Consider the following 26,471-nt stretch of genomic DNA (forward strand, 5'->3'; position numbering starts at 1 on the left):
CCGGAAGAACTGCAGGTTAACAGGCCACTCCAGTGCAAATCCCCTGGTCCAGCTGTTGACACGAACAAGGTTCAGAGGCTGTTCTCTGAGGGTGGTTATCAAGAGGCAGCCCCCGTATCAGCACAAACAGAGGAGACCGGATGCTCTGGCCACGTCCCCTCCTGTCCTGCTCACAAATCCAACTCTAGAAAGTTGCTGATGCTGCTGTTGCTGTTGCTGCTGTTTTCCAGCTCCATCCCGGATCCACCGAGTCAGGGAGAACTGGCAGGTGGCTGCCCACCGAGCTGCCTTCCAGGGGGCTAACAAAGCCCCAACCTCTGCCACGTGGAGCCAGCCAGCAGTGGCAGCCATCCCCCAGGCCCAAGGGGCGATCGACAAGTTGAGAGGCACGGGCATCCGGGCAAACTGCAGGAACTCCTGCCCTCCTCTGAGGGGCAGCTTCCCAAGCGTCCGGTGCCGCTACTCACCGGTGCTGGTCAGGTGCCAGGTGTGAGGCCCGGGAGCGGAAGGGCTGCTGTCCGAGCTGCCTCTGCAAGTCAGGCGGGATTTCCGCAGTGGGGTTGGTCATGGCCAAGGTGTGCCTTTTTGACCTATTGGCCAAGTATCTGCAAGGAGCAGGAGCAGAGGAGATGAGCGGGAGCCCCTCTGGACGAAAGGCAGCGCCCAGGACCTCCTGAAGACGAGCGGCGGCGGCAGCAGCAGCAGCAGCAGCAAAAGGGGGAGCAGCCTCTTGCCCGCCTCTCTCGAGCCTCGTACGGGGGGGCACAGAGAGGCAGAGGCAGAGAGAGCAAGAAGGCCGGCCGTTACTGGCACAGCCCCTCTGGAGAAAGCGGAAAGGCCAGAGAATTAAGCCAAGCAGGTGGAGTTGCGAGCAGGCTTACCCAGGAGGAAGGAGGGGCAAGGAGGGCTACCTCAGCACCCATGCCGGGGGCCCCCAGGAAGGGCAGGCCTAGCAGGAGAACCACTCTAACCTGGCTCCCGTCAGCAGAGCTCAAGGACTGATGGGGCATAAAAGGTCAGAGAGGCCTTTCAGCCCGACAGTCGGAAGGAACCAATCAAAAGCCGGAGCCCTTTCCTTCCGAGTGGGAGCACCAGGCCCACACCTGGGGAGGAAGGGCAAAGGCTGCCACCTGGCCTGGGACGATCGCTTTGCCCTCGCAGTCCAGAGCAGAGACCGGAGGGATTCAGCTCAGGCAGCGATGGCTCAACCTCTGGCTGAGTGAGGGAAGGAAGGCCCACTGCTCAGGGCAGAGCACGGAGAAGAATGCAAGATCCTTTAGGACAGGGGTCACCAACATGTTCAGCCAGCAGGCGCTTTCCGTGATGTCACGGGAACCGTCAAAAATTCTCGTTTCTTATTTAAAAATTGCCTAAATCTTGCAAGTTCTCGTGGGAGACTTTAAAAACAAATCTGAGGACCTCTACAAAGGGGAGGGGGGAAACCCGCCAGTATCGGTTCTACGAAAGCATTGGCAGAAGCACCTCCAGGTTGCCTTCATCCTTAAAAAGTGAGAAGTGAGGAAGTTCCTTCTCTGCTAGAGTTCCCAGGCAGGATCCGCTCAGCTGGGCCAAAGCTTCGATTCGCTCTGCTCCACCCTGAGGTCAGGCAGTCCAAGCAGCCTCGCAGAAAGGGCCCTTCTCTCCCCTGCTCTCCAGGCAGACTCTGGCGCAGGTTGCTGTAGAGGTGGCCGCCTTGAGAGTCCCCTTGTGCTCTCATGACATCCCGGCTTTCCCTTCCCTTCCCGCTCCCTGCTCCCACGGGAAAAGAGTAGCCTCGCTTCCAGAGGAGCATCTGCCCGGCTGCCTGGGAGGCACGCCCACCGGGTGCCTGACCGCCCCGATGCAAGAAGGCATCGGCAGAAGACACAGAGCTGCAATCCAAACCGATACTGAATCTTGTAGCGCCTTCAGGACTTACCAAACCCATTCCATCAGATACCTGTGCTCTAAAATGCTAGTGTGCCTTTAAAACGCTGCAAGGCCTCGGGGGGAGTTATTATCCATTCATTTGATTTCTACAACTGCTCATCTCAACCGGTGACTCTCATTTTTACCACAACAGCCTAATACGCCGCCCTCTGGGAATTGGAAGTCAAGACCACTGATGGTCTTTCTCAGCGCAGAAGCTACAAGACGCTACAAGGGTGTTGGAAGGAAAGACAAACCACTTTGGCTGTAGGAGAGAAAGCCGCTGGGCACCAGCAGGGCAAAGGCTGGGTGCCGCCCTGGAGCCTCATACTTACAGAAGGCTGCCCCTCCCCTCCGGTCAGGGCAAAGAGGTTAGTGAGAGGGAGGAGGGCAGGTCCAAGCAGCAGAGCCCCTCGGCTCACAGGGAAGCAAAAGCAAGCGGAAGCCCCCGGGAGGCAGGTGCGAGAGTTACCTCTGCACGGCTTCCTGATCTGGCTCCCCGTCCGAGCTCTCCTCATCCACGGGGGTTACAGCAGGCACTGCCTGAAGGGAGACAAGGTCACTGGCTGTGCTTGGCCAAAGGCTTCCCCAACGGTCCCCCTCCAAGGGGGAGGAGGAGGAGGACCCTGAGGAAGAGCACGGCTGAACACGCAGCCCGCGAGGCAGCTTCATTGCCAAGGGCTCAGGAAGCAAGATGGCAACGCCAAGGCTAACCAGCCCTCCCCAGGACCCAGACTTAGATGAACAGGGAGGAGGAAACAATGCCCCCCCCCCCGCAACGTGGAAAACCAATTTAGAGACCTTCTCCATCCGTGACTGGGGGTCTCCATCACCCGACACAAGCACAGCCACACAGCCCCTTATGGAGAGGTGTCTGTCAGAAAATGGGGGCTTACGGGTGTCATGGTTACGAGGGGAGACGGGCCCCGGGGACGCTTCAGCAGCTGCTGCGCGTGCAGCTGGATGTTGGCTCCCCCGTCGGAGGCCCTGCGCCCCAGCGGCCCCATCCCGTTCAGCAGCTGCAGTGTGGGCGGCTGCAGCAAAGACTGCTCCTGCAACAAAGCTTTCTCTCACGGCTGCCCCTCGCAAAGGCAGGGGGCTCTCCGTACCCCCTCTTCAGCATCCTTCTGCAGCTGCCGGGCCCAGGCCGGCAGAGAAAGGGGAAGGCTACCTTGTACTCCAACTGGCCGGTCGGCTGCAGGTGCTGCCTCGGAAGCACGCTGGCTGCCATGTTCACATTTGGGGCCACCTGCAGGAACGGGGCCTGTGGGGCGATTCGCGGGAAGCCTGGGAGCAGATTCTGGAGATCTTCCATCACCTCAGTGCTGCCGACACAGAAGTAAGAGCTTGGATACTGGAAGCCGGAATCCCCGGCACACCTGCCCTTGGCTTCCATGACTTCTTGGCCAAACTGCCGGGAAAGGGGCCGAGAAGCCACTGCACTGATAGTCCCAACTGTTGCTCAGAGGGGACCAAAGCGGGGGGAGGGTCGGCAAAGCTCACCGAGGATCAGCCACGCCAACGGTGTGTCTTCGCATGGAGAGGTAACGGACCAGAGCTTCAGGAGACGGCTCTTCTCCTTCATCGCTGTCCAAGTTCATGGTGCCATCCGTCTATAAGAGAAAGACCCCAGGAGGAGGAATGCAGGAGCCTCCGGAAGAGAAAGGAGAGACCCCAAGAAGAAGCCCTGGAGGGAAAGGCCCGTACCTCCACGATCTGGTTGTCTGGGTTGATGAGCTGCACCTGTGGGACGCTGAGGCTCACTGGAGTGCCAGCAGTTTCTGCCTGTAAAGCAGACCCAACCCCCAAAGGCTGAATGCCCACCCCTCTTACTCTGCCACCAAGAGCGGCCTTGGTCCAGGTCCCACCCCCACCCCCCAACCAGGCCTTCCACCAGCGCCACAGTTGCCTTGCTCGGCAGGGAGGGAGAGGGGCTACATTAGGACTCAAGCAAACTTCCAAGAGCCCCTCTGGACAAGCAGAATTCCCAGAAGAGAATTTAGCCCGTCTCTGACAGGCAACATTTCCCCTCCCTCCCTCCCTCTGGGAGGGCTGCTTCTTTTGGGAAGAAGGGCGGGCGGAGCAGTTGCTCCTGTCTCCTCAGCCATTCCAGCCAGGGAGAAAAAGAATTCCCACAGACAGCCCTGCATCCGTTCGGACACGCTTCAGCCCCCCCAGCCGAGTCCTGCATGACGCCTAGCTTGCCTTCGCTGGGCTGGGCCCTACAGGAGCACGGCCCGCCCCAGATCTTGGCTCAACAGAGGGCAGAAAGGACCCCCCAAGGAACGCAGGGGCGGCTGTCATCCCATGAGAGCCATTATTCCCAGTTCACCAGAAGCTTCGGGGGGGGGGGAAGCCCCCCAAGTGCTGTGAGGCTGGGGATGAGGGGGCCTCTCTGGGTCTTTAGGCTTCCAGGCTGCCCAGCAACAGAGCCGCCTCTCCCCCAAGACTGACCTGGAGACTGGCGGGTGCTGGAAAGGTCAGAGTCCGTGGGAGGCTGGCCAAGGCAGAAGTACGCAGAGTTTTATGCCTCTTCTGGCGATCACAGAGAAGGCTATAGATTGCGCTGTAGTGGTCGTAGGCCTCTGTCCTCAATGACTAGGAGGTCAGAAAAGCCACAGGTCACTCTTCCCTGCCCCCAGAGCGCGCCCAGAGTCCTCCAGGGGCCAGCGGCCTAGGTACCTGGAGGGTGCGTTCCTTATCCAGCCCCATCTCAGCCATGGCCAGCAGCACCTCCTCATTCAGGGCCTCCAGCTGCCTCTCGGCTTTCAGGTGCTGACATTCTGCTATTAACTGGAAAGCAGAGAACTTTTTCAAGGCTGCTTGTTCCCACAACAAGAAAAAAGCACAGAGGCTCAAAGGGAGGGGTGGTTGCTGCCTATGAGCTGGCCGAGCAGGACGTCATTTCCCCCCCACACACACACACACACAGACACACACACCTTTTTGCAGGAAATTTCCCAGCCCAAAAAAGACACAGCATAAAGCTGAGACATGAGAAAGCAAGGCTGGCAGGGAATCAGCCCCAGGGACCCCACTGGCAGGAACAAGCCCCTTCACTTGCCTCCCCCTCCCTTCCCTTGTGGAGAGGCTCCAGAGGGGCATCTGCTCCAGGGCTGGCCCTACCTCTAAAAAGCTCCCTTTACGCTGACCTGGTCCGCCCAACGCGTCTCCCAACCTGCCCTGCTTTTATACACGAGCTTCTTATGGAAGTCAGTGAAACAAATTTACTCACTGTACTGAACTCGGGGTCTACTTCCCCAAGCTTCATCCACTTGTGCTTGCAGATCTGCTCCATGGAGAGCCGTTTGCTCGGCTCCAGCACCAGCATGTGGCGGATCAAATGTTCACACTCTGCAAGACAGCAACCAGGGCAAGGCATCGGAATGTCACCAGAGGCCACGTGCAAGGGTGTTCCTGCATCCCCAAAGGGTTCCTCCTTTGCCCTTTGACCTGTGGCTTGAGGTGATCCTAAGAACGTGAGCTGGTCCACCCCTGGCTCTCCTACTGCAAAGGGCAGGCGTCCCCGAGCCCCTCCTCTACCGGAACCCAAAGGCCAAAGGGTGGCGTTGCAGGCCCCGGGAAAGGGGTCCAAAACCTTGCAGTGAGGACCGCCCGGGAAGCAGAGCCCTTTTAAAACGGCCCATCTGCCCACAACTGTCCTACATTTGTTCCTCTGTTTCCCTCTTCAAGAACCGATAAAGGACGGATACTGAGCCAGCGTAGAGGGAACCTTAGTCCAGCGGGCCATCTTCCACTTTTTCTCCTTCTTCGTGTTAGGGAATGTATGGGAGGTTGACCTTCCATCCATCTTGCCTTTTTCCCACAAAAATTCCATGAAAAGGGGGGTGACAAAAAAAATTCACAAAGTTCTAGATTGGCACCACCATTTTTATATGGAAGGAAGACTTACTTCTGCCTCCATCAAACCACTGATGTTCATGTAAACATCAGGCCAAAGCTGGAAACCAGAAGACCAAGAGCAATTGGCCCACCAGCTATACAGTCTCATTCCTGGCAGGAATCAGGGGAACCGCCTGTTCAGGGCCTCTGTGCTGAAGGCTACTTGTAAGCGAAAGCACCACTGTCCCAAAGCCGAGTCCTGCTGGAACATTCCTTGGCCTGATCCTGGGCCTGATCCTAAGGCTGCTCCTCCCTTGCACGGCAGACGCTACTGCTTTGCATTATTTTGTCAGGCATTAAGACATACAAGTTCCAATTAATCAGACCACAGGGAATCATTTTAAGGTAGCAGAACTAAATTCCTCCCACTGAATGTTAGATAATGGCTTCCTACTCACAGGAAGAGGAAAGGCCAGGGACTGGCAGGGAAGCCTAGATTCCCTTTCATATTGGGGGGGGGGGGAAGCAGGCAGGGAAGTCTCACAGACAATTTTCAAGCTTGCATCAAAATAATTTGCTTTAACATTTCCCCAGGTCAGTCCTTTCCTGGTGTCTGACTTCCTGCAAAACTAAAAAAGCATTGGAAAAACTAACCACGGCCTCCTCCCTCTCTCCCACCTGGGGGAGTAGAGTGGGGGAAGACTCTGGGGCAGGCAGGGGTCCTCAGTGCAAACAGCAGCTTGGAACTGGCCTCAACCACTGCCTGACTTTCCCACTGAAGCAAAAAGAGAGCAAAGAACAGCCAGGCACAAGAAGGCTCAAATGGGCCAATTTGCCACAGCTGTTTCTGCAGCAAAATGGGCTATTTGGAGGACTCTGAATTTTCACAAACTGTACCCTCTTCCAAGTCTAACTGTGCCTGGTCCAAAAGTGTAGCCCCTTCGGATCCTGGGAGGAAGCAAAGGCAGCTGCTTCATTCTGCAAGCAAAAGGGCAACTCCACGTTTCAAATAATGGGTAGGGGGTGTGAGGTGATACCCATTTTGGGGCGCAAGGTTTTTAGGGCCCTGCTGCTTCACCCGATGGACACAAGGAAAGAGAAGCCAGTTCCTCCGGGGCTCATCTGCAGGCACCACCCTCCGAACAGACCGCCGGCAGGGCCCAGCCGCTCTCCAGGGCTCCGTACCTGTTGACATGAAGAACGGGATGCGGAACTTCCCGCTCAGCACCCTTGCCCGCAGGTTCTGCAGCGTGCTCCCGTCGAAGGGCAGGGCCCCACACACCAGGACATAGAGCACCACCCCGAGGCTCTGCAAAAGAAGAGGGCGTTGAGACTCCCTCGCAGATGGCCAGTGGAGGGAGGCCACCCCTAAACAGGCCAAAGCAAAGATTCCCGCTGTGACTGCTGGCTTATTGAACAGAAGGATGCCTTTGGGGCCACTCCCAAGAGAGAAGAGAACGCCGTTGCCACTTGCCCAGATGTCCACTTTCGGCCCATCGTACTCCTTCCCTTCAAAAAGTTCAGGGGCAGCGTAAGGGGGGCTTCCGCACCAGGTCTTCAATAGCTGGCCGGGAGTGAAGGTATTACTGAATCCAAAATCTGGAAGGGAAGAAGGGCCTGTGATTTCCCACCAAACTGTCTATTTCCTTATGTCCTGTACAGCAGCCCAAGAGCAGGCTGACGCCCAGGGGAAGCAGGGCAGAGCAGGAGGCAGAGCCGTCGTCATGCCTGTGTGTCCACGGGTTTCCACTTCGCTCTCCACCACAACCCCCAAGGTCCCTGTCCGGATCAGGAACCGGTGATCCAGACCCCATTGCCCCAAAGTGATTTTCACTTGGTATTGAAATTGGAATTGAATTTGCCAGCGTAATATCACTGATTTGAGTCTGGAGATCTCTTCACTTCTCTTCCTGCTTCAACCAGGTTAAATAATTATATGCTGTCAGAAAATGCAGCCGTTCCCCCCAAATCTCACTTTGCTGTCTCTGTTGCAAGGACTGTTTGTTCCTTAAATCACTCTCCCTTTCTGAACTTCCTTTGCCTCCCAATCCACCTGTTTTGCCAGGAAACCTTTTGAAAGTCCAAATTACAATGGATCACCTGCTATTTTGATGTTCAGATTTGCATCCAGAAGCAAATTCTCGGCCTTCAGGTCTCTGTGGACAATATTGTGACAGTGACAGAAGTGCACAGCTGCTACTATCTGCTTAAACTTCTTCCGAGCCTCTTTTTCAGCCATTCGTCCGTGAGCCACCAGATGATCTGAACGAGACCGGGAGGAATGAAGCTGGTTAGACGTTTATTCTGGGTGAATGATGGGAGATGTAAGGAAGTGACCTGTGGGGAAATTTATTAGGCCACCTGTGGAAGGAGACGCTGTGTAACTGCCAGCCAAAACTGCTGGCGGGGCAAACGGCTCTCCTGAGGTTCGGTACAGTTCCTCCCAAATCACCTGCAGCGCAGTCAAGGGAAAGAGCGAGACAGATTTGCAGCAAAGGGCTCCTCCCTCCTTCTGGAGAAACGTCCCCCGCCGGATGCTCTCAGCCCAGCCCCAAGGCTGCCTACTGGCCCTTCAGGCACTGGAGCCGCCTCTGTCTAACCTGACGGCTTCGGAGGCTCCTCAGCTTGACCAGGCTCGGCCTTGCCAAGGCTTTTGGGGAGAAGAGGGAGTGCCGAAGAGAAACTTTTCTACCCAAGAAGGATGGCCTCACAAGGCATGGCTGTAATTTTAGATTCCCCCCCCCAGGAGAAACAATAGCACCCAAGCTGCTCCATTTAGCGTGCCGTGGGTCAGCAAAAGCTGCCACTGTGATGCAAGGAGATTGTGGGAGATACGTGGGAGATACGTCCTGGCCCTAACCCTAACCCCTCAAGCAGCTCCCCCCCACTCTGATGCTTGTTCCTACCATAATCAGAACTTCTTTGGAATGGCAGAGCACATTCGGTGTGCCTGCCTAAGGGGAAGGGGAGCTGGGCAAAGCATGGCAGGTGAGGAAGGGCATCCTCCACATTGGGGGGGGAGAAGGGGGGCTGGGAGGGTCCCACAGAGCCAGGGAGAGAACAGCAGCTCTGGCTTTCCTGGACCCGTGGGAGCCGGCTAGGCCCTGGGGCTGGCAGCAGGAAGGGGACGCCCCGGCCACCGAGAAGCTTTCCTGGGCTCTTCATCTTGGCAAAGAGGGGGCCTGGCTTTCAGCTCTCCAAAGCCTCCGTGCAGCTGCAGAGCCCCTCCCAAGAGGCTGCTGCCAAAATGGGACTTAATGTGATCCCAAATGAGAGTGCTGAAATACATAGGGAGTAACCACATCAAATGGGTTTGATTCTAATATATTTTAGTATTTAAACTTTAATTTGGTTTTTGCCCTGGCCCTGCCTGCTGTTTGGAATCCAGGGCAATAACACACGAAGGCCAAGCAGGGCTCTGGCCCAAGAAAAGGAGGGCCCTTTGGGTGCTCAGGGTCCAGGTCTGCCGTCCCCTTGGGTCTTCCGCAGCTGCTGCAACTGCGTCCTGTTAAAAATAAATCTGCTCACGAAAGGAACGGGCCGGATGGCCGCCTTCCTGCATCTAACCTGCCTTGCCAGACGATTTGTAGTGCTCTGGGAAAGTCAGCAGGACAGCCCCGGGGGGCCGCTTGGGTTGCCCGGGGGAAAGTCTAGCTACTTTGGCCGCTGACCTGCACCAAAGGCCAACATCCTGCACCTGCTGTCACTTTCCCAAGTCTTCACGTTTTGAGTCCTTTCTTGTGACGAGCCCCTCAGAATTATCCCGCTTCCTTTTCTTTTATCCAAATGCACCAGAGCTCACCAATCTTTCTTCCACAGCAATGAGCAGCAGCGGAAATTTCCAAAACCAAAGAGCATCAGCCAAAAGGTCAGCAAAAGGGCCAGCTATTTTACTTATCAGAGTTGACCAAATACATTATTTGGTCGAATAAGGCAAACAACGAACTTACCAAATATCTCCCCTCCACTTGCATACTCGGTTACCAAGTAGATCATTCGCTCCGTCTCCATGACCTGCACGAGGACAAAGCAGCCGCTGATACGGACAGGATCAGGGCAAAACACCCTCCGCCAGTTGGGCTTCTTTTTGGAGGGGGAATCCACAGGATTCCCCGTGGTTGAGGCACCGAAGGCTACACAGACTGATGCTTTATGATTACCTTTTACGCCCCACCCAAACTGTTTCACTCTGAAATCGTTATATTCATCTGAACCAGCAAGAGGCCTACTGACGGTGGGGGCCAAAAGGCCCAGGAAGCCTTGTAGATTCCAAGAGGCCCCCCCCCCCCGCCCCATTGACATGCAGAGGTTCCCTTTGGACTGAAAGGAGCCCAAAGGTTGGAGGCACCTCCTGCCCCCACCCCCAGTCTTTACCAACATGCTGCCTGTCCCCGTCTCAGTTACTCAGCCGCCAGACCTGATACAATCGGATGATGTGAGGGTGGCACAGCATCTTCATCACCTGGACCTCTCGAAAAATCTTCTTGAGGTTCTCTTCGTCCAGCTGAGTCTTATCAATAATCTTTATTGCGACCTGAAAGGGCAAAGATGAGAGCAGTCAGTATGAAACCCAATCTCAGAATAAGAACGGTGGAAGAGGAGAATTACTGCTCCTTGCTGTCTGATTCATTCCGACAGCAAGAAAAACAGCTGGTCTATGGAAGTGAATGACTTATTTCTAATTCTGAATAACGTACGACGGAAATGCCACAGACTTTCTATAAACTGTGCTCTGAATGGTGGTTTTCCATGAATTTACTATTTTGAGGAAGATCATGCAAATTTCATGTAAGATCATGCAAAGTCCCAACCCTCGTGCCTCCATCCTGTCTCTGTTGTCAACCAACAAGCCTTCAGCCTTGCTCCCCCTTCAAAGGCTGGGGTCTTAGTCCCCTGATTATCAGTTTTGTGCTCAGAAGATCTCTGAGCACCACTTGCAGAATATGGGTTGCCAAATGTTCCCTTTTCTTCTGCTGATGCCACCTCTCTCGACCCAGCCTACTTCACAAGGTTGTTTTCAGGGGGGAAATGGGGAGAGTATATACAAAGTGCATTGAGCAGAGCTCCCAAAGGAAAGCTGAGAGCCAACATAACATAAAAATAGTAAAATAAACGCTCAAAGGCCACCCTCGTCTAAGTTCTTACAAATCCCAATTCTTCAGCCCACCTCCTTGCCCAGCTCAGCAACAACTGTGCAGGCAGCTGTGGGAACAGAGGCCGGAAGCCCAGGAGAGGAATCGCTGTTGATCAGGCTGCTGGCTGTTCTCCCCACTGTTCGGTCACTGTTGCTGTTTTCCAAGGGGCCTGTCCCACTCCATGCCAGCAGATCCTTGCTGAGACATTTGCTCCAGTGTCTGAAGCCACCTGCTTCCCTGCCTGGGTACCTGTCACCACGGAGACTGCAATTCCACACGAAGCCCAAATCTGTGCCACTTTCCTGGTGCAACTGCTGGGAGCAAGAAGGACAGGAACTCTCTGCTTTGCTGTTCAGCCAGCAAAATATTTTGCCATCGGCTCTTTCTTCCTACTTAAGCCCCTTGCAGCAGCTGTCCCAGAACGGTGCATAATCTCTCTTGCCTCCCTGCTCAGGGCTCTCATGATTACTTGGCCCTTTTCAGGGGAAGAGGGATCCTTTCCTTGCTGCTCCAGAAACACAAGAACAGAGGGCAGCTCTGTTCACTGGGGAAGCAAGGGCAGAGCTGGAAAAAAGCTTGCTTAGTCAGGAAATTCTCACCACCCGGGGAAGGTTCAGCACACGACAATGAGAGTCACCCTGCGGTGATCTGCTGAAGACCCCAAAGACGGAAGGTTCACACAGAGAGGATGCGGTGCCTGGAGCCCCTTCAAGAAAGCTCTGTGATCTGATTATGTTATAGACGGGTTAAAGTGCATTATGTATTTGGTTATTTATGTAGTTGGTTAATGTTAGTTAGATTATGATTATTATATATTTGTAACCCTGTAATCAGCTCTGGGAAGTGGGGGAGGGGGGTTTAGGGGTGGGTTGGGGATGGGATAATATTGTAACTTTTATAAAACTTTTCAATAAAAAAAGAAAGCTCTGTGATCTGGAAGGGTGCTACAAACTAACTTAATATGCTTCGCTAGTGCTTAAAAAAACCCAAGACGACAGTCACCGAGTTAACCATTGGGTAGTTGACGTCCTGACCAAAATTACAGGCTTTCCGTGCAGAGCTTTTGGAAATCAAGATCACTCGAACGCGACTTTACTCAATTATCTATTCATCTAATTTACACCCTGCCTTCTCCCTTGGCAAAACAGCAAAGGAAGACAATGAAGGGAAATCCTTCAGTCCAAATATTAAACACCTCTTGAAACTCTGACTACAAGGATAATAACACTGACCAATCTTCCCACTGGATGGATAGCCAGTTCATAAACCGAAGCTCATATCAGCAATCCGAGACAGTAAACTGTGGGATGGCAGCACAACGACGAAGAATCTCTCTTGCTGCCTCCTCCTGCCTCCATTCATCCCTTCCTTCCACACAGTCAGGCTGCAGGTTTTGGACAAGCTGCGCGATTCAAATGCTTCTGTGCACCACTGCAACTGCAAACATCACCCAGACCGGTCAGGAAGGCGACGGCTCTGGGGCCATCCGTTCCCTGTCTTTGCGTGGGCAGCCACCAGGTGGCACTGCTGATACCTCCACGGCAAGAATGAGCCCCTGAACTCTGGCACCCTCGCCTGGCTCCCAGTTCCCGGGCCAGGAAGCCCGCTAGATCAGGAGCGCTGCCCGGCTCTTCTCACATTTGGGTCACGCACAATCTAACCATCTTTGGGTGCCTTTGCTGGGACTGCGACCCAAAGCAGCCTGGCCAAGGAAGTTCTCCGGGCAAAACTCAACTCGATATAGACACACAGTATGGCATCGCGGGATTTAAATTTAATAAGCGGCAATCAACAGCGGTCTCCGCCAAATGGCCGGATGCCCATCCCTGTGCCACAGTCCACTCTTGGCATGCCAGGAAATGGTCCAGGGGGGCGCATGAAGCTCACAGTGGCAACGGACTGCAATTGGGAGTTATGAGTAGTGATATGTATGTATGTATGCATGCATGCATGCATGTACACACATTGTATGTGCATGTATGTCTGTGCTTGTGTGTGTATACGTACACGTATACATACATATTATACATCCCTGGTTTTTCTTTTTCAATTAGCACGGCAGGCCCCCCATTCTGCCTGGGTTCAGCCCCCTGCAAAAAGGCCCTGGGCCTCTCGGGGAACCCAGCCTGGCCCTTCTGGCCCTGAGAGCCCCCATGTGGCTTCTCATCAAAGCGCTGCTAGGAGCTGTGGAAATAGAAATGGTGAATTAGCTTCCTTTGGCTTGAATGCTGAAAGCACAAAAATGCAGCAGCCGCGCAGGGCAGGGAGAGAGAGAAAGAGATTATAATCGGCTCCCAGATCCAGCCAGGCCTGCGGACACCTTCCCTGTGCAGTTGCTGCTCCCGGGCTTGTGGGCATCCCTTGCCCGCCTCCTCTCACTCCTACTGTTGCCCCCACCCCCACCCCCCTCGTTCTCTCCCTTCCCAGGCAGCACAACTGCTGCTTTTCACACTGCCTCTTGGTGACCCTTCTTTTGCAGAGATTTCAACAATCAGGGCATCACTGAGCGGGGGGGGGGGGGGAAGGCGGCAAAATCCCTCCCTTTCGCTCTCATTCCTGGAAGGGCAACCTCTGGGTTATCTGCTGAGCCAGGCTGCTTCTCTGACAAACCAGGTGTCTCCTGCTGGACGCAGCTGCCCAGGAAAGCTCCTTTGAATGGAGGCAGCCTGTGAGGGTGACTCAAGCACTTCCATCAAGGAAGCACAACCCAGAAAGCAGATGATGATCCAACCGAGACTGTTCTGTCTTCCGAGCTGCTTTCCCACACATGTACCCACGCATTCATCAGGGCACGTGGGCAGGGAGACGAAAACCATCTCCCATGGATGCAGCCCTGAACTTCTCAGTAAGAAAGAAAAAGAGGGGCACACAGGCGTGGGGGCAGAGGATCCTGCAAAAGGCCAGGCCGACCGAAGGAAGCCAGCTGGCCCAAGCACCCTGATCAACTCACCTAGCAATTAGGAAAACTTTTAAGATGCATTAGGGAGTGGAATGTACGTCTCTCTTGACAGTCTGTCAGCACTGGTAAAATAGGGTTAAAGGTAAAGGTAAAGGTTCCCCCGCACACAAGTGCTAGTCGTTTCCAACTCTAGGGGCCGGTGCTCATCTCCGTTTCAAAGCCGAAGAGCCAGCGCTTGTCCCAGGACGTCTCTGTGGTCATGTGGCTGGCATGACGCCAAAGGCGCACGGAACGCTGTTAAAACTGTCCAAATCTCATTCACAGGAATTTCTTTCAGTTAACTTATTGGAAGCAGGGAATAAGAGCCTTGGTGGAGCAGTGGGCTAATGCCTCCTTAAGTAACACCAGCTGCCTGCAATTAGTGCAGGTTCGAGTCCCACCAGGCTCAAGGTTGACTCAGCCTTCCATCCTTCCCAGGTAGGTAAAATGAGGACCCAGATTGTTGGGGGCAATTAAGCTGTCTTTGTAATAGTGCCGCTTGGGGGGCGGGGCGGGGCAAAAGCCCTAATAAGCAGGCATATACATAGAATGAAGGCTAATGCTAAGCACATTGATTTGTGCTTTAGATTGTAAGCCGCCCTGAGTCTTCGGAGAAGGGCGGGATATAAATGGGATTAAAAAAAAAGAATAAGAGACTTAAATGGAGTTTGTTAAAGAGGGAGGAAATGGGAAGAAAGGCCCTGAAGAGTTCCTGGGAAAAGCTGCAGACAATTCATAGAAGAACCTCTTGAGAACTGAAGAACCTGGCAGTTATCAGAGCCATGAAAGCTGCAGAAGTCGCCCACTTTGGAGACTAAAGGCAGCAATGACTGAACAGGGCTGTGATGGAAGAGAGGCAGCATTTAACCATTTGCGAGAAAACGTATTTCACAAAATCAAGCGAGTGTGTATGACACAACTGCCAAAACAAAGTCAAACTAAAATCTATCCACGTTCAATTGCCAAACCTTCAGTGATCAAATAATGTAATAAACACAAGGTGTACTCATAAAACAGAGGCTATGAAGTCACCAAGTAGCCTCTGCACTTTTCCCTGAAGCAGAAGCCAGCAGGAGCAACCTTGCTGCCAAGCAGGCCAGCCAGTCTGCCAGCCGTTGGGTAACCTCTCTCTCAAGGAACGTGGTGCCAATGGAGTTGGAGCCCAGGATGGCTGCTGTGCTCTGGCACAGCATCAGTGAGGAGCTGAAATGCCACGCAAAGTTGCTCAGCAGCCGAGGAGTGACAGGTTGCCGGAGCAGCAGAAGAATTCAAAGGCAGGCCAGGGCTCCTGGGAAATGGTCCTGCTGACCTGAACCCAGGTCCCAGGCTCCCCTAGGCCAGGGACCTGGAGCCAAAGGACAGGAAAGACAAAGCGAGCCGCCTGTGACCGGTGTCGCCCTGATTATAGCACTGGAACAGAGCTGATAAAGTGGGTGGGGGAGGTAAAGGGGAAAGGAACGACAGCCTTGGCTAAACCTTGGCCTAATCTGCACAGCAGCCTCCTCGGAGACTGGCGGCTGTGTTATACTAAATAGTGTCAATTTGGAATTGCCAGGAGGAGGATTGACAAACCGCTGATATCACCGAAGGCCTCCTGGGGGCCTCCCCTCAGTTCTGCTGGGCCTGCCTCTCTTAGCAATCTCGCCCTTGTAAGCCACGAGGAGTTTGTCCCATCCCGAAGGAGGGAGGCGGTCTGGTGGCCTCCCCTCTGGGCCCCCCCCCCCGCTTTCTCCTTTGCCAACCGTTGAGAGAGGGCCACTCCCCAGGATCTCTTACCCCAACCAACTCCTTTCTTATCCTCACGACTCCTTGCTCGAAAATGACATGCATTTGAGAGCTTTTTTTTTCTATATATACACACACACGCGTATCTGAGTCCAAACACATGCGTGAATATGTCAGTCTTTAATTCCTTGTCATCCAAAGGTCCAACCACCTCTCTAGCTGACTTCTCCTTCCAATGAATTTAACTTTATTGGGTGGCTGGTACATTTTAATACTGTGCTCCTCAAAATCCATTCTCAAAGACTTCTGCCACATTCCTTGCAGAAGAAATATAGATTCTTCAGCAAAATTTTTAAATCTATTCTTTTCCTATAGATTCTGGCCGGTTCTACTTGGATGATCAAAAGCATTTTCATTCTCACCTCAGGAGAATGATTCATCTCAAGCCAGACACAGCCTTTGCTTGAAAGACCTCCTCTCCTTGCTCAGCTCTGCAACACCCAAGCCGACTAAAGGACCCGCCACCCTTCAGATGTACAAGCTGGGACGCGTCCCAGGGTGTGCTCTCGGGCTACAGGCCCCGGGATTTAGCTGGTACCTCCCAAAGCGCAAGGGTTAAACTGGATCACTTTCAGGAGGAAAATGCGTGGGATTCCTTGGCCTGCACCCCAACCGGCAATCCCTTCCAGAGGAATTTGTCACTGCATCTAATTGCTCCTTTTACCCCACTCAAGCCAGGAAACCAAGTGACTGGCGGGGGCTGCTAACAGCAGCTTCTCAACCTGAAGGTTACTTTGGTCTGAAGAGGAAGCCAGGAGGCAGAAACACGTCCATGATATACTGGTTTAACTTAAATATGTTGAGCAAGAATCCCTTGCCGGCTTGGCAATCTGGACCTAAATCTCCTTTACTGTCCTGTCTATAGATATATATGTGCAAAAGCATAGCATCTTTTAAACACCGAAGCTAGGAAAAAGGAGAAGCGCCATCTTCACTGAAAAGTTCCTTCCCAGAAAGAAATTTTTAAAAGGAATATATATTGTAATGACACAAAGGATTCAAAGGTCAATGCCCTCGGACACTGACAACGGACTACCACATTCTCGGGCTGAACAGACAGGAACCTCATAAAGGCAATTACACTTTCCTAGCAAATGGCATATTTGCAATTGCCAATGGTAACAATAAGCCCCCCAATGTTTTGTTACCAGTAGTAATTTTAGAGTTTGCATTTCTACTGTATGAGAAAGCATTTCTTTTTCATAAATTTCCCATCACCGAGTCCCACAATGTTTCCAAATCCTAGTATATTATTACAAGAGAGGAAAGAAAAAGAACTCTCTAGTTCCGGTATTAACTTGGCTGGCCCCTTCCGCATCTTTTCCATAATGCTTGTGAGGTGTGATGCTAAGAGCTGTAGTTTGCCAAGAGGAAAACGTGGCTCTGAGCTGCTGCCACAGTCGCTTTCCCAAAGATTCCAAACAGGAAATCTGACACCCCAACAAGTTGGGCTAAAGCTTCTCAACCAGCCTCTTTCCTGCCAGCTCAGAAAATACTAGGCTTTTAATTGAACTCAGGAACGTTTATGCCAATGTGCATCAATTTGTACTTGCTTATTCTAAACCGCGCTTTCTATTTTCATTTTACTCCCCTGGTTTGGAGAGAGAACTTCTGACGCTCTTCTCTTCGTGGCTTCTTTTTATTGAAGCACCAATAATATTATGTTCTCAGGAAACTTGGTCACCTTATTCTACCTCATGATAGTCTCAAAAAATCTGAGGAAGCATTGAAAGCAGACATCATAAGCCTTCAATGTAAGAATTGTCATTTATACTCCATTTTTTAAATCAGTTATTGTTCCACAGAAGAACTTAGTTATTATCACATTACAGTTAATTGTGCTAAAAATCTTTGATTAAAGATTTTGCCAGAGGCTTTCTGAAAACTATATAAGCAACATATGCAGAATCATCCACCTGGAGAGAATTCTCAAAGAATTCTGAAATGTTCTTCATTTGCACAGACCAGAATGTGATAATAGAATAGAAAGGTTCACACATCACACCAACCGAGCAAGACAAACAACAGTCATAATCAAGCTGGTCTGACTGAGCCTCCTTCCCCCCAAATAGCCAACCTACTTGGGAATTCCACAAACTACAGTCCAACTGAGCCAACAGTTAGGAAAGATTAACAGAGTCTCTACTGAAGATGACACCTTGAGGACCTTGGTTATATCAACAGTTCGTGTCTGCCAGATTCCTGCTCATTTGACCAACGTTTATAACATCCGCAGGCGGGCTTGTCCCTTAAGGGCTGTTCCCATCCTGTGAGCCAAATCTGCCACCCTCACCCTGCTTCCTTCAGTGCCAACCTTTAGGAAGCAGCCTCTGAGCTGCCCAGAGATCTGTGAACTACTGACTAAGGATCCATAGTCAAGCCTGTCAGCTACTAGCCATAATTATTCTTCCCTGCTTAAGATAAAATATGCTTCTGTCTGAACAAAAACATCTTAGAATGTAATTATTTTGGAAACAGTTACCTTATTGTTACTATATTTTAAAAAGTGAAGAAGAAAACGTCCAAGGAATGCAATGTCAGAAAAGCACAAGGAGGCTCTATCCCTTATTAGCCAGTGACTTTTGTGGGTTTAACTCCAAGAAGTTAAAACGCTGGCAATTTCTACCAGCGAAAAAAACAAAGCAGCTCCTTCTGGTGTAGCTATACTTCATATCTAGAGTGCCCAAAGGTTAGGATAGCTGATGCACTGAATTGCAGCTGCTCAGAAAACCTCTCCTACAACTGCAACGGAACAGAACTGGAAAAGGCCAGCATTTTGCCGAGGGGGGCACAGGGAAGGCCAGTCCCTGTCTGGCACTTCGCAACCTGCCAGCATTTTCACTGCAGCACTGGAGTTGCAGTCCCTGGGGCAGGAGCCCCTTTGCAGGACTGAAAGGAGATGGCTACGAGCTCTGCAGAGGCTCTTCAAATATTGCAGGCTCCCAAAGCCTCGTCAGCCACTAAGAAGACGAGATCTTCCTGCCTTGCAGCTTAGCTCTCCTCCCACACGGTGACGCTCCGTGCTGGGCAGGCACTGAGCCAATTAGCAGAGGCCGCCTAAGATCGTCACCGTGGCTGGAGTTTCAAGAGAGTGACGCAGATGGCCCTCCCTAAGACGCTGAGGAGACTGAAGGAGGGAGCCTGCGGGAATTCCAGGCCGCCCAACTCATCCCCTGGGACGTCTTCCTCTGTCCTCCGGAGAGGGCCCTGCTGCCAGTCAGAGGAGAGGCTGAGCCTGCCCACGGAAAAGCCACCCACCCACCAGGGTGGTTCGGGGGAGGTGAAATGCGTCCTCCAATCAAAGAGACAATTAGGCCAGAAAAAGAGGTCAGCAAGCACAGAAGCGAAGAGTCTCTGGCGACCCATTTTTCACCATCCTTGATTTTCCCCTTTGCCCAGGAGAAGCTCCCAAAGTAAGGACAAAAGCAGCGTGGCTGCTGGAGGGTTTCTCTGCTCTGGGCTTTTTTAAAAACCTGAACTGCAAATCCATCTTCTTCTCCTCCACCATTTGAAGCTGACTTGTCCTTTGAGACCCGCCCTCGAACAGACAACGTCCGCTCTGCAGCAGAGGAAACGCCTTCCCTTTCCTGGCAGACCAAGGCGGCAGGCGCCATTCCCAGGGATGCTCGGCTGAGCTGTCCTAACCACCAGAGCTATTGCATCAGGCCCAAAAATGCCTCAGCTGCTACTGAGAGAAGATCCCCTTTCCCAGGGCAAAAGCCAGGCTGCCAGGAGGAGCTCAGGGCCGCACAGCTGATCCTCTGCAAACACACACACACACACACACACACACAGAGAGAGAGAGAGAGAGAGAGGGTGACGAGAGAGAGAGAGAGAGAGAGAGAGAGAGAGAGAGAGAGAGAGAGAGAGAGAGAGAGAGAGAGAGACAGACAAGAGTCACCTCCTCTGGCCCACCCAAAGATTGCTTGGCACTTTTGAAAGGCAAAGACAAATCACCAGGACCCGGCATCTCATCAACGGCTTCACATGAACCTGAAGAAGAGCAGAACCAAGTCGATTGCCTCAGGGCTCAATCCTGGGCCCAGTGCTGTTTGACACGTGTATGAATGATTTGCAAACAACACATTAGAAGGAATGGGTAACACTTAGAAAAGAAAAAAATTAAGGCTGAGTGGTTGGCTAAAACAAACCATTCCAGTTGTTCAACTTCGTTCGGTGCTGTTTCCAAGGCTTTTGAGGTCAGCCTGGACGCTCCAGATCTACAAGCCTCTGAAGGAGGCATCGGTATCCTCAGCTGCTGCCTGCCCCTGTCAGGACCAACGGCCTTTCTTTCAGCTCTGCATTTCCCGAAAGCTGAAGCCAGGCCAGTTGCAGACACAATGAGACTTCCCTGCGCTGGACTGGCAGAGAATACAGGAGAACATCTGGCAGTGCTGCTTGGTGCCAAGCTGTCCGATACAGACTTGTGTGCAAAACTGAGCCTCGTTTCAAGGTTAAACAAAGAGTTTTCCATTCTGTTCTTCCCTCAGGCTGAAATATTCCTTTATCAGCAAAGCAGGCTACAAGACAAAAGGGACAGGGTGAGCTCTAAGTTCCTGCAACAATCATCATATCAGCCAGAATTTGACATCCACCCCAGTCCTCCCCCCCACAATGTTTGGCCTTCTTTGTTTAAGAAAGGTCTGGCTGCAGGTGCTGCACTGAGGGCAGGAAGAATTATTTCAGCCTCAAGAAAGTCCTGCAGAAGGGAAGGTGCCTCAGCCCTGAAACATGTAGGGGAACCGAGGGGCAAGCCGTAGCCCCCACACCACACGCCACCTCCATTTGTCCTCTACTTGTGCCAAGACAGCAGCCCAGGATACAGGCTAAAAATTGCTACTGTATGAGGTTTCGATAAAAATGCACATGTTTACAGGACAAGCTCTATACAGTAACAATGATTCATTTGGCAGGAATGCTCCATCACTGCAAAGGAAAAACCAGGAGATTAAAGTGCTGGATCTACCCCTCCGTGCTACAGAGGTGGGAGAGGCCTAGAGCGCACCCAACAACCCCCACGGCTGAGGGTTGCTGCCAGCCCCACCACAACACAGCACTGAAGAACAGAGGGGGCAAATTAGCCAAAGGACGAGGAAGAGAGGAGACTCACCAAGCAGAGCCCAGGTCAGTCTCAACCTCACTGCACTGTGTTGCAAACTAAAGCTGAACACCCTTGACCTTCCGGCTCCCACACCCTGGGCAGGCTGGAAAACTGCTCCCTCTCGTGTGTTTTGTCTGAAGCCCTAAAGAAAGAGAGAGAAGCTTGCGCACGGAGACTGAGCCTCTATTCACAGGGTGAGCGTCTGGGTACCCGCAAGGACACACAACACAAAAACACAGAGACTTGGCAATCTCAACAGAGTACAGCTGATGGTCCCCACGAGTCAGGCAAGATGACGGATCACCTCCTAGGAGAATCAAGAGAGGCTGCTTAACGGCAAGGCCTCCCCCCCATTCCAGCTCCTGCCGCTACAGAGACAGAGCTAAAATGGTCTGTTTTCAAATACGGCTCTTCACACGGTCTCCGGAGTGAAATTAAATGTCAGGTGTTAGCTTGCTATTCCGACTGCAACGCTAGGCAATTATTCCACGGATTCACAAAGAGTTCCTCTTTTTGTATTATTATTAAACCGGTCGAATTACTCGCTCTGCATTTTTAAACCACGCTTTCAGCTCAAGCTTTAACTACCTGAAACTGTGTTCTTGTCTCTCTGGGATTGGGAAGACCCATGTTTGGGTTCTCCATTGTCAAAACTTTTCTGATGGGCCACAGAGGGGCTGCAGTTCTGTAGATTGGGGGGGGAGATTTAACACATACGCCAAAGAGAGCAGCCACATCAGTGTTATGATGTCATTACTCCCCATACATTTTAATCACTCAGGTTTCTAAAGATACATGTTTATTTCAGAAGTATATAAACCTGTTTTCTTAATCCCTTCTCAACTTCATGTGGCACAAGAAGTGATAAAGACGGGACTAGTTAGAGCATTATTAAAATGTCTTCCTCAAATAGAAAAATCTTAACAGAAATCAGTTCTCCCAATATTACACTGTTTGCTTCATTGAGGCTTATTACTTACGTATCTGTTTATTATTCATAAATAATATTCACTACTGGGAGGGAGGAGGGAATAATGGATCCTGCGTTAGCAGCCAGAGCCTAAAGATTTCCACTTAGAGTCCTCTAGGGTCAAATCTGTGAACATGGGATGGACAATGGTGAGCAGGCAAAACTCCCCTCCTGATGCTCCTGGGGGAAGGAGAGGGGAGCTCTGCCTGAGGATAAACAAGGAAGAAGACTTGGCTAATATAAGCAAATCCGCATCTCCAAGCCCAAATGGATGGGGGAGCTAGCAGAAATGATGGGGGAACCACTCTCAGTAATCCCCAAGAACAGGCCATCTTCGTGTCCTAGAAAGGCTCGTCATTCTGGACAACTGACCCTGCTGACTGGGCCGGTGTGGGTCTGGGGCCAAGGCATACTTGGGAAGCCAGAGAGTCTCTAACTTTGATTTATGCGTTCGGTGGGCTAGACAACCTCTGTGATAATCACGAACTGAGACCAGGGCTAGAAAATATCTGAACTGGCACATGGTCCAGTTTTAAACACCCAGCTACTGGTATTGTGGTTTGGTATGCTGGTCTGACAGCCGCGGATAGGAAAGTATTACAGAGGGTGGTGAGCACAGCACAAGACATTGTGGGCTGTTCCCTGACACCACTGGATGACATCGCCAGGGCTCGTTGCCTTGGAAGAGTGAGGAAGATTCTCAGGGATGACTCACACCCTGGACGGTATCTCTTTACTCTCCTACCATCCGGTAGGAGAATATAGCCAGCCGTACCAACAGGCTGAAAAATAGCTTTTATCCGTGGGCTGTTAGGCTTTTAAATGGGACATAATCTTATGCAGAATTGACTTGGGAGGCAGGTGTGTGGTGTAGTGGCTTCACATGGTGTGGTGGGATGGAGGGTTTGTTGTCACTGTGTGTTGGGGGGAGAGAGCACGGGGGGAGGCTCAGCTAATCTCAATGTACACATGTTGTACATTGACAATAAAGGTTTATTTATTTTATTTATTATGGACAGCAAATGCAAGATACACTCTTCAGAAAAGGTACATAAATTCTTTTTCCAATGTTAGTGACCTTCATTAGATAGATCCTTATACAACTAGTAAGGAAGGACCTTTGCCTTTCGCAGGCTCCCTCTCATCTGGAGACTAGCACAGACAGATGTACAGTCCCCCTCGCTACTTCCAGCCAGCCAGCCAGCCTTTGTCAAAATTGAAAACATCTGCAACTGGCCCAAATGCAGGATCTTGACACTCCCAAATTGCTGGTTCCTGTTGCAACTTGAATAGGGTGAAACTACAAAAATTATACAGAAAAGCATCCCAGGCCTAAGCTGCAAGTGGAAAACAGCCAAAGATGCCCATCGTCCTAGGCATCGGATTCAGGCATCACTTCTCCGTCTCTGCTGTGCAGAAAATGATGATGCCCCAGCGCTGTGTGGCATCTTGATCACTCTGAGGAGAACTGCAGGTTCCAGAGGCTGCCATTCACAGCAGCGGATGCACCTGAGCAGGAAGGAGGAGGTGAGGTGTTCTGGAGGATGTAATAGGGACCAGTTGCTCTTTTGCCATTGTTACATACGTCTGTTTTGCTTCTGAGGAAATGCCAGACCCTGATCACACTTGGTCGTCCTCTTTCCCTGCTTGGGGTAAGAAACCATGGCACCAGCTTTCCCAGCCTGAGCCCTCCATCGTACAACCCAGCTGCATTTAACTTAAACGGTGATACCAGTGCAGTGCCTGGGAGAGGGCAATTTAAATGTCTGCAGTCACATTACATCATCTGACTGAAATGAAGACGGATATCATAAGCCAAAGAAATGGAAAAAGGGGATAAATCTATGCTCTGTATCTGTCAGTCCTTGCAAGCTACCTTCACTTCCACCCTATCTTCCTTACAAGGCTTCCTAGGTTGTTGCCCCATCTTTATTTCTTCTTTTTCAGGAAACCATGAACTCCATCCATTTTTGTCAGACCACCACAACAAAAGACCGTGCAGGTAGTCCTCGCATAATGACTGCTTGTTCAGAAACCATTTGAAGTGACGTTGGCACTAAACAAATGGTGCTCGTGCCCAGTCCTCAAAGTTATAGTCATTGAAGCATTTCTGTGGTCACACAATCAAAATTCACAGCACAAATTCAGCTCAGTCACCGTGATAATTGCCAACAGGCCTCTCTGGCTATACAATTCCTTTCCTTATTTTGGGAAATTCTACTGTGAGCGAGAATAATTCTAGAAATCAAAGGGTAAAAACGTCCATTGCTCTATTCACAATATTATAATGTGGGATATTTGTTATAGGGGAATCTGTAGCATTTCAGAAAATATGACTTAAAAAAAGTTTTATTTTAAAGAAAAGAATACTCATGACTAGAGAAGGACATTCCTGGCTTTTTTAAAATTAACAATAAAAAACCAAGACCCTTCTGAGTCTTTGAAGAGAGCAGGCCAGGGTGGCCTCTGGCCGAGAAGGGCTTTGCCCCCGGCAGGGAACAGCCTGGGGAAAAACATTCCCCCCACCCACAAGGTCTTTGGGGTGTGTTGCTGGGGAATCAGATTTGCATCCAGCTGCTATGAGGAGACAAGGGGACCTACCTACAAGGGACACCAGATAACAGGTTATCTCTTGGCAAGGTACTCAGGCAAGGTACTTTTTGACTGACTTGGCAGCCTAGCTACTAAAGAACCACCTCCCCCCCCCCCCCGCCCCAGGAAAACCACCAGGAGGGTCTTCTCTTCCCCCTGGAGGAAGGAGCAGCCTGGGGAACCACAGCAGCTGGGCCTGGTGATACGGTCAAGAACTAGAATGGCTGCCAGCTCAGGCTGCCTGCCCCAACTTCTTAGAGGGAAGGGAGACTAGTCCAGGTGGCAGCGGGGAACGATGTACTACGAAGACACTGCACCCCTCCTTGGCTGCTGGTTCCCTGCAAGAGAAGCCAAGGGTGCTTCAGCCAGCTGAAAGAATCAGGCTTCTGTTATCCAGTTCCAGCCGTTCGGACCGTGATCAGTACGGCCAGAAACAGGACACCCCACCTGCCCTACAGCTAGCCTCAGGCCCTACAAAATTCCTTTTGCTTCTTTATGACAGGGTTAGGGTCTGGATTCACACAATTCTGGCTTGGTCAAGAAACCGTGACTATGCCGTTCATGAATACAGGGATCATCATCATCATCATCATCATCATCATTCTCTTAGAAGAATGAAGGCACCTCCAACTCCAGGGCTGCCTTGGATTGTGTACATTATCTGGAAAGACGTAACACACTTCAGTGTTGTCCGGTGACAGCCTTCAACAACATTCTGAGTCCTTATACCCATTTATATAGATCAGACGTGTCACGTGATATCGCACAACACAGTGGAGCTTTTCCCCCATTGCTGGCAGTTTCCTGATGACCCGGCAGTTTAGCACCCCTGATGCAGATCTATATTTCACACAGCCTGCTCCCTCATCCTGTCGGAACAGACTGAACGGTAACATCGTTTCAAATTTACAGAGAAAACAATACAAAGATATTTCTGCTAAAGATTCCTAGAACTGAGGAGCATCACTACTCACAAAACAATCGGAGCCAGCTTTCCTTCGTCCGATACATGTCTACTTGATTACTTGCCTGCATAAATACAACATCTTCAACCAATCCTTTGTCAATATCAGGTTCCTAGTGATTTCACGGACACATCCATGTAATTTTCTTGACAACAATACAGAGTCACCTTCTTTGGGAAAGTATTTTTTGCTTCCAATCTGAAGTTGTCTGGTGGTCCCAAGCAGACAGTAGCCAGGCCTGTAAAACTGTCCCATCCACAAGGTGACAAAAGTCCTTCCCAAACAACAGGTAAAAACACTGAAGAACACTTGCAATTGCAAGAGACACTCCTCTGCTGTCTCGACCCAAACCTCCCTCTGCTTTGTTAAGGAACGGTCTGAGCATCACTTCAAACCAGCCATAAATCCACCTGTCAGGGACCACGGAGGGGTTAGCTGAGTCTTGCCATTAATGAGAATTATCACCAAGCAATCAGGTTCTGAAATGGTTCCTGGTTCCTCCATGGGTTGCAGTCTGAAAAAAGGCTGAACACTCTCACAATAATCAATACACACACATACACATAAATTCAGGACATTTGAGTTCTTGGAACTGTTAGATAAGAGCTGGTGTGGGGGAGTGGTGAGGATGTTGGACTAGGGAGAGCTCAGTCTCGCTAACTGTTCACATTTTCCAGAACACCAAAGAAAAAAAAGGCAAGGAGGTTTGCTGTCCTAGGTCTTATCCTAGGACTGGGCAAGTGAAAACAACAGGTACCTGGGAGAAAGTCATCTTATCACCTTGGATTTCACAAATGCTACAGCAAATGACATTGGGACAGGATTGTACTTGCACACTCTACGAGGGAAGAGCCCAGTTCAGCAAGCCTTAAAGAAGACGTATGAGGCAGGAGAGAATCCTCAGGCAGAGGAAAGTACAGAAGACCACGAAGCTTCTCCAAAAAGGACAATCGCATATCACTGCCGTGAGGAGAAAGAAAAGAAAAGTGAGGAGGGGAAAGCTTAGGAAACCCTTGCTCAGGCACAGACATAAAAGGGGTATCTATAGGAAATGGAAGATGGGTGGGATCACTAAGGAAGTACGGTATCTGCAGAAATAAAGCACAAAGGGAACAAAGGCGTGCAAGGGAAATGAAATGTAAGGAAAAGGAGGGTGGGGAGTTGGCAATAGTACTGGGAGAGAGAGAAAGGAAGGGATGGGCCTTCTGTCCGGAGAAGATGGCAACAGGTGGCC

General features: G+C 51.3%; 1 protein-coding gene across 8 annotated transcripts in view; it reads right to left on the reverse strand.

Moving 5' to 3' along the window:
* The window catches only part of SIK3 (SIK family kinase 3), a 43,911-nt gene that overhangs the window by 9,134 nt on the left and 8,306 nt on the right, over nucleotides 1-26,471 (reverse strand). For 2 of the 8 annotated variants that reach the window (XM_083368505.1, XM_083368509.1), the window contains 14 exons: nucleotides 10,169-10,285; nucleotides 9,702-9,765; nucleotides 7,852-8,013; nucleotides 7,226-7,350; nucleotides 6,937-7,060; nucleotides 5,144-5,262; nucleotides 4,591-4,701; nucleotides 4,363-4,506; nucleotides 3,616-3,693; nucleotides 3,412-3,521; nucleotides 3,080-3,233; nucleotides 2,805-2,960; nucleotides 2,381-2,451; nucleotides 468-605 (listed from right to left, as the gene is read on the reverse strand). In XM_083368505.1, the coding sequence (XP_083224631.1) occupies nucleotides 468-605; nucleotides 2,381-2,451; nucleotides 2,805-2,960; nucleotides 3,080-3,233; nucleotides 3,412-3,521; nucleotides 3,616-3,693; nucleotides 4,363-4,506; nucleotides 4,591-4,701; nucleotides 5,144-5,262; nucleotides 6,937-7,060; nucleotides 7,226-7,350; nucleotides 7,852-8,013; nucleotides 9,702-9,765; nucleotides 10,169-10,285 (1,673 nt within the window). Of the gene's footprint in view, nucleotides 1-467; nucleotides 606-2,380; nucleotides 2,452-2,804; nucleotides 2,961-3,079; nucleotides 3,234-3,411; nucleotides 3,522-3,615; nucleotides 3,694-4,362; nucleotides 4,507-4,590; nucleotides 4,702-5,143; nucleotides 5,263-6,936; nucleotides 7,061-7,225; nucleotides 7,351-7,851; nucleotides 8,014-8,112; nucleotides 8,287-9,701; nucleotides 9,766-10,125; nucleotides 10,286-10,918; nucleotides 11,258-19,510; nucleotides 19,689-19,760; nucleotides 20,130-20,719; nucleotides 20,853-26,471 lie in introns of those variants that run through there. The other 6 variants (XM_083368508.1, XM_083368507.1, XM_083368512.1 and 3 more) reach the window with 6 other exon arrangements.

Source organism: Vipera ursinii (assembly GCF_947247035.1).
Source record: "Vipera ursinii genome assembly, chromosome: 8".
Taxonomy (NCBI): Eukaryota; Metazoa; Chordata; class Lepidosauria; order Squamata; family Viperidae; genus Vipera; species Vipera ursinii.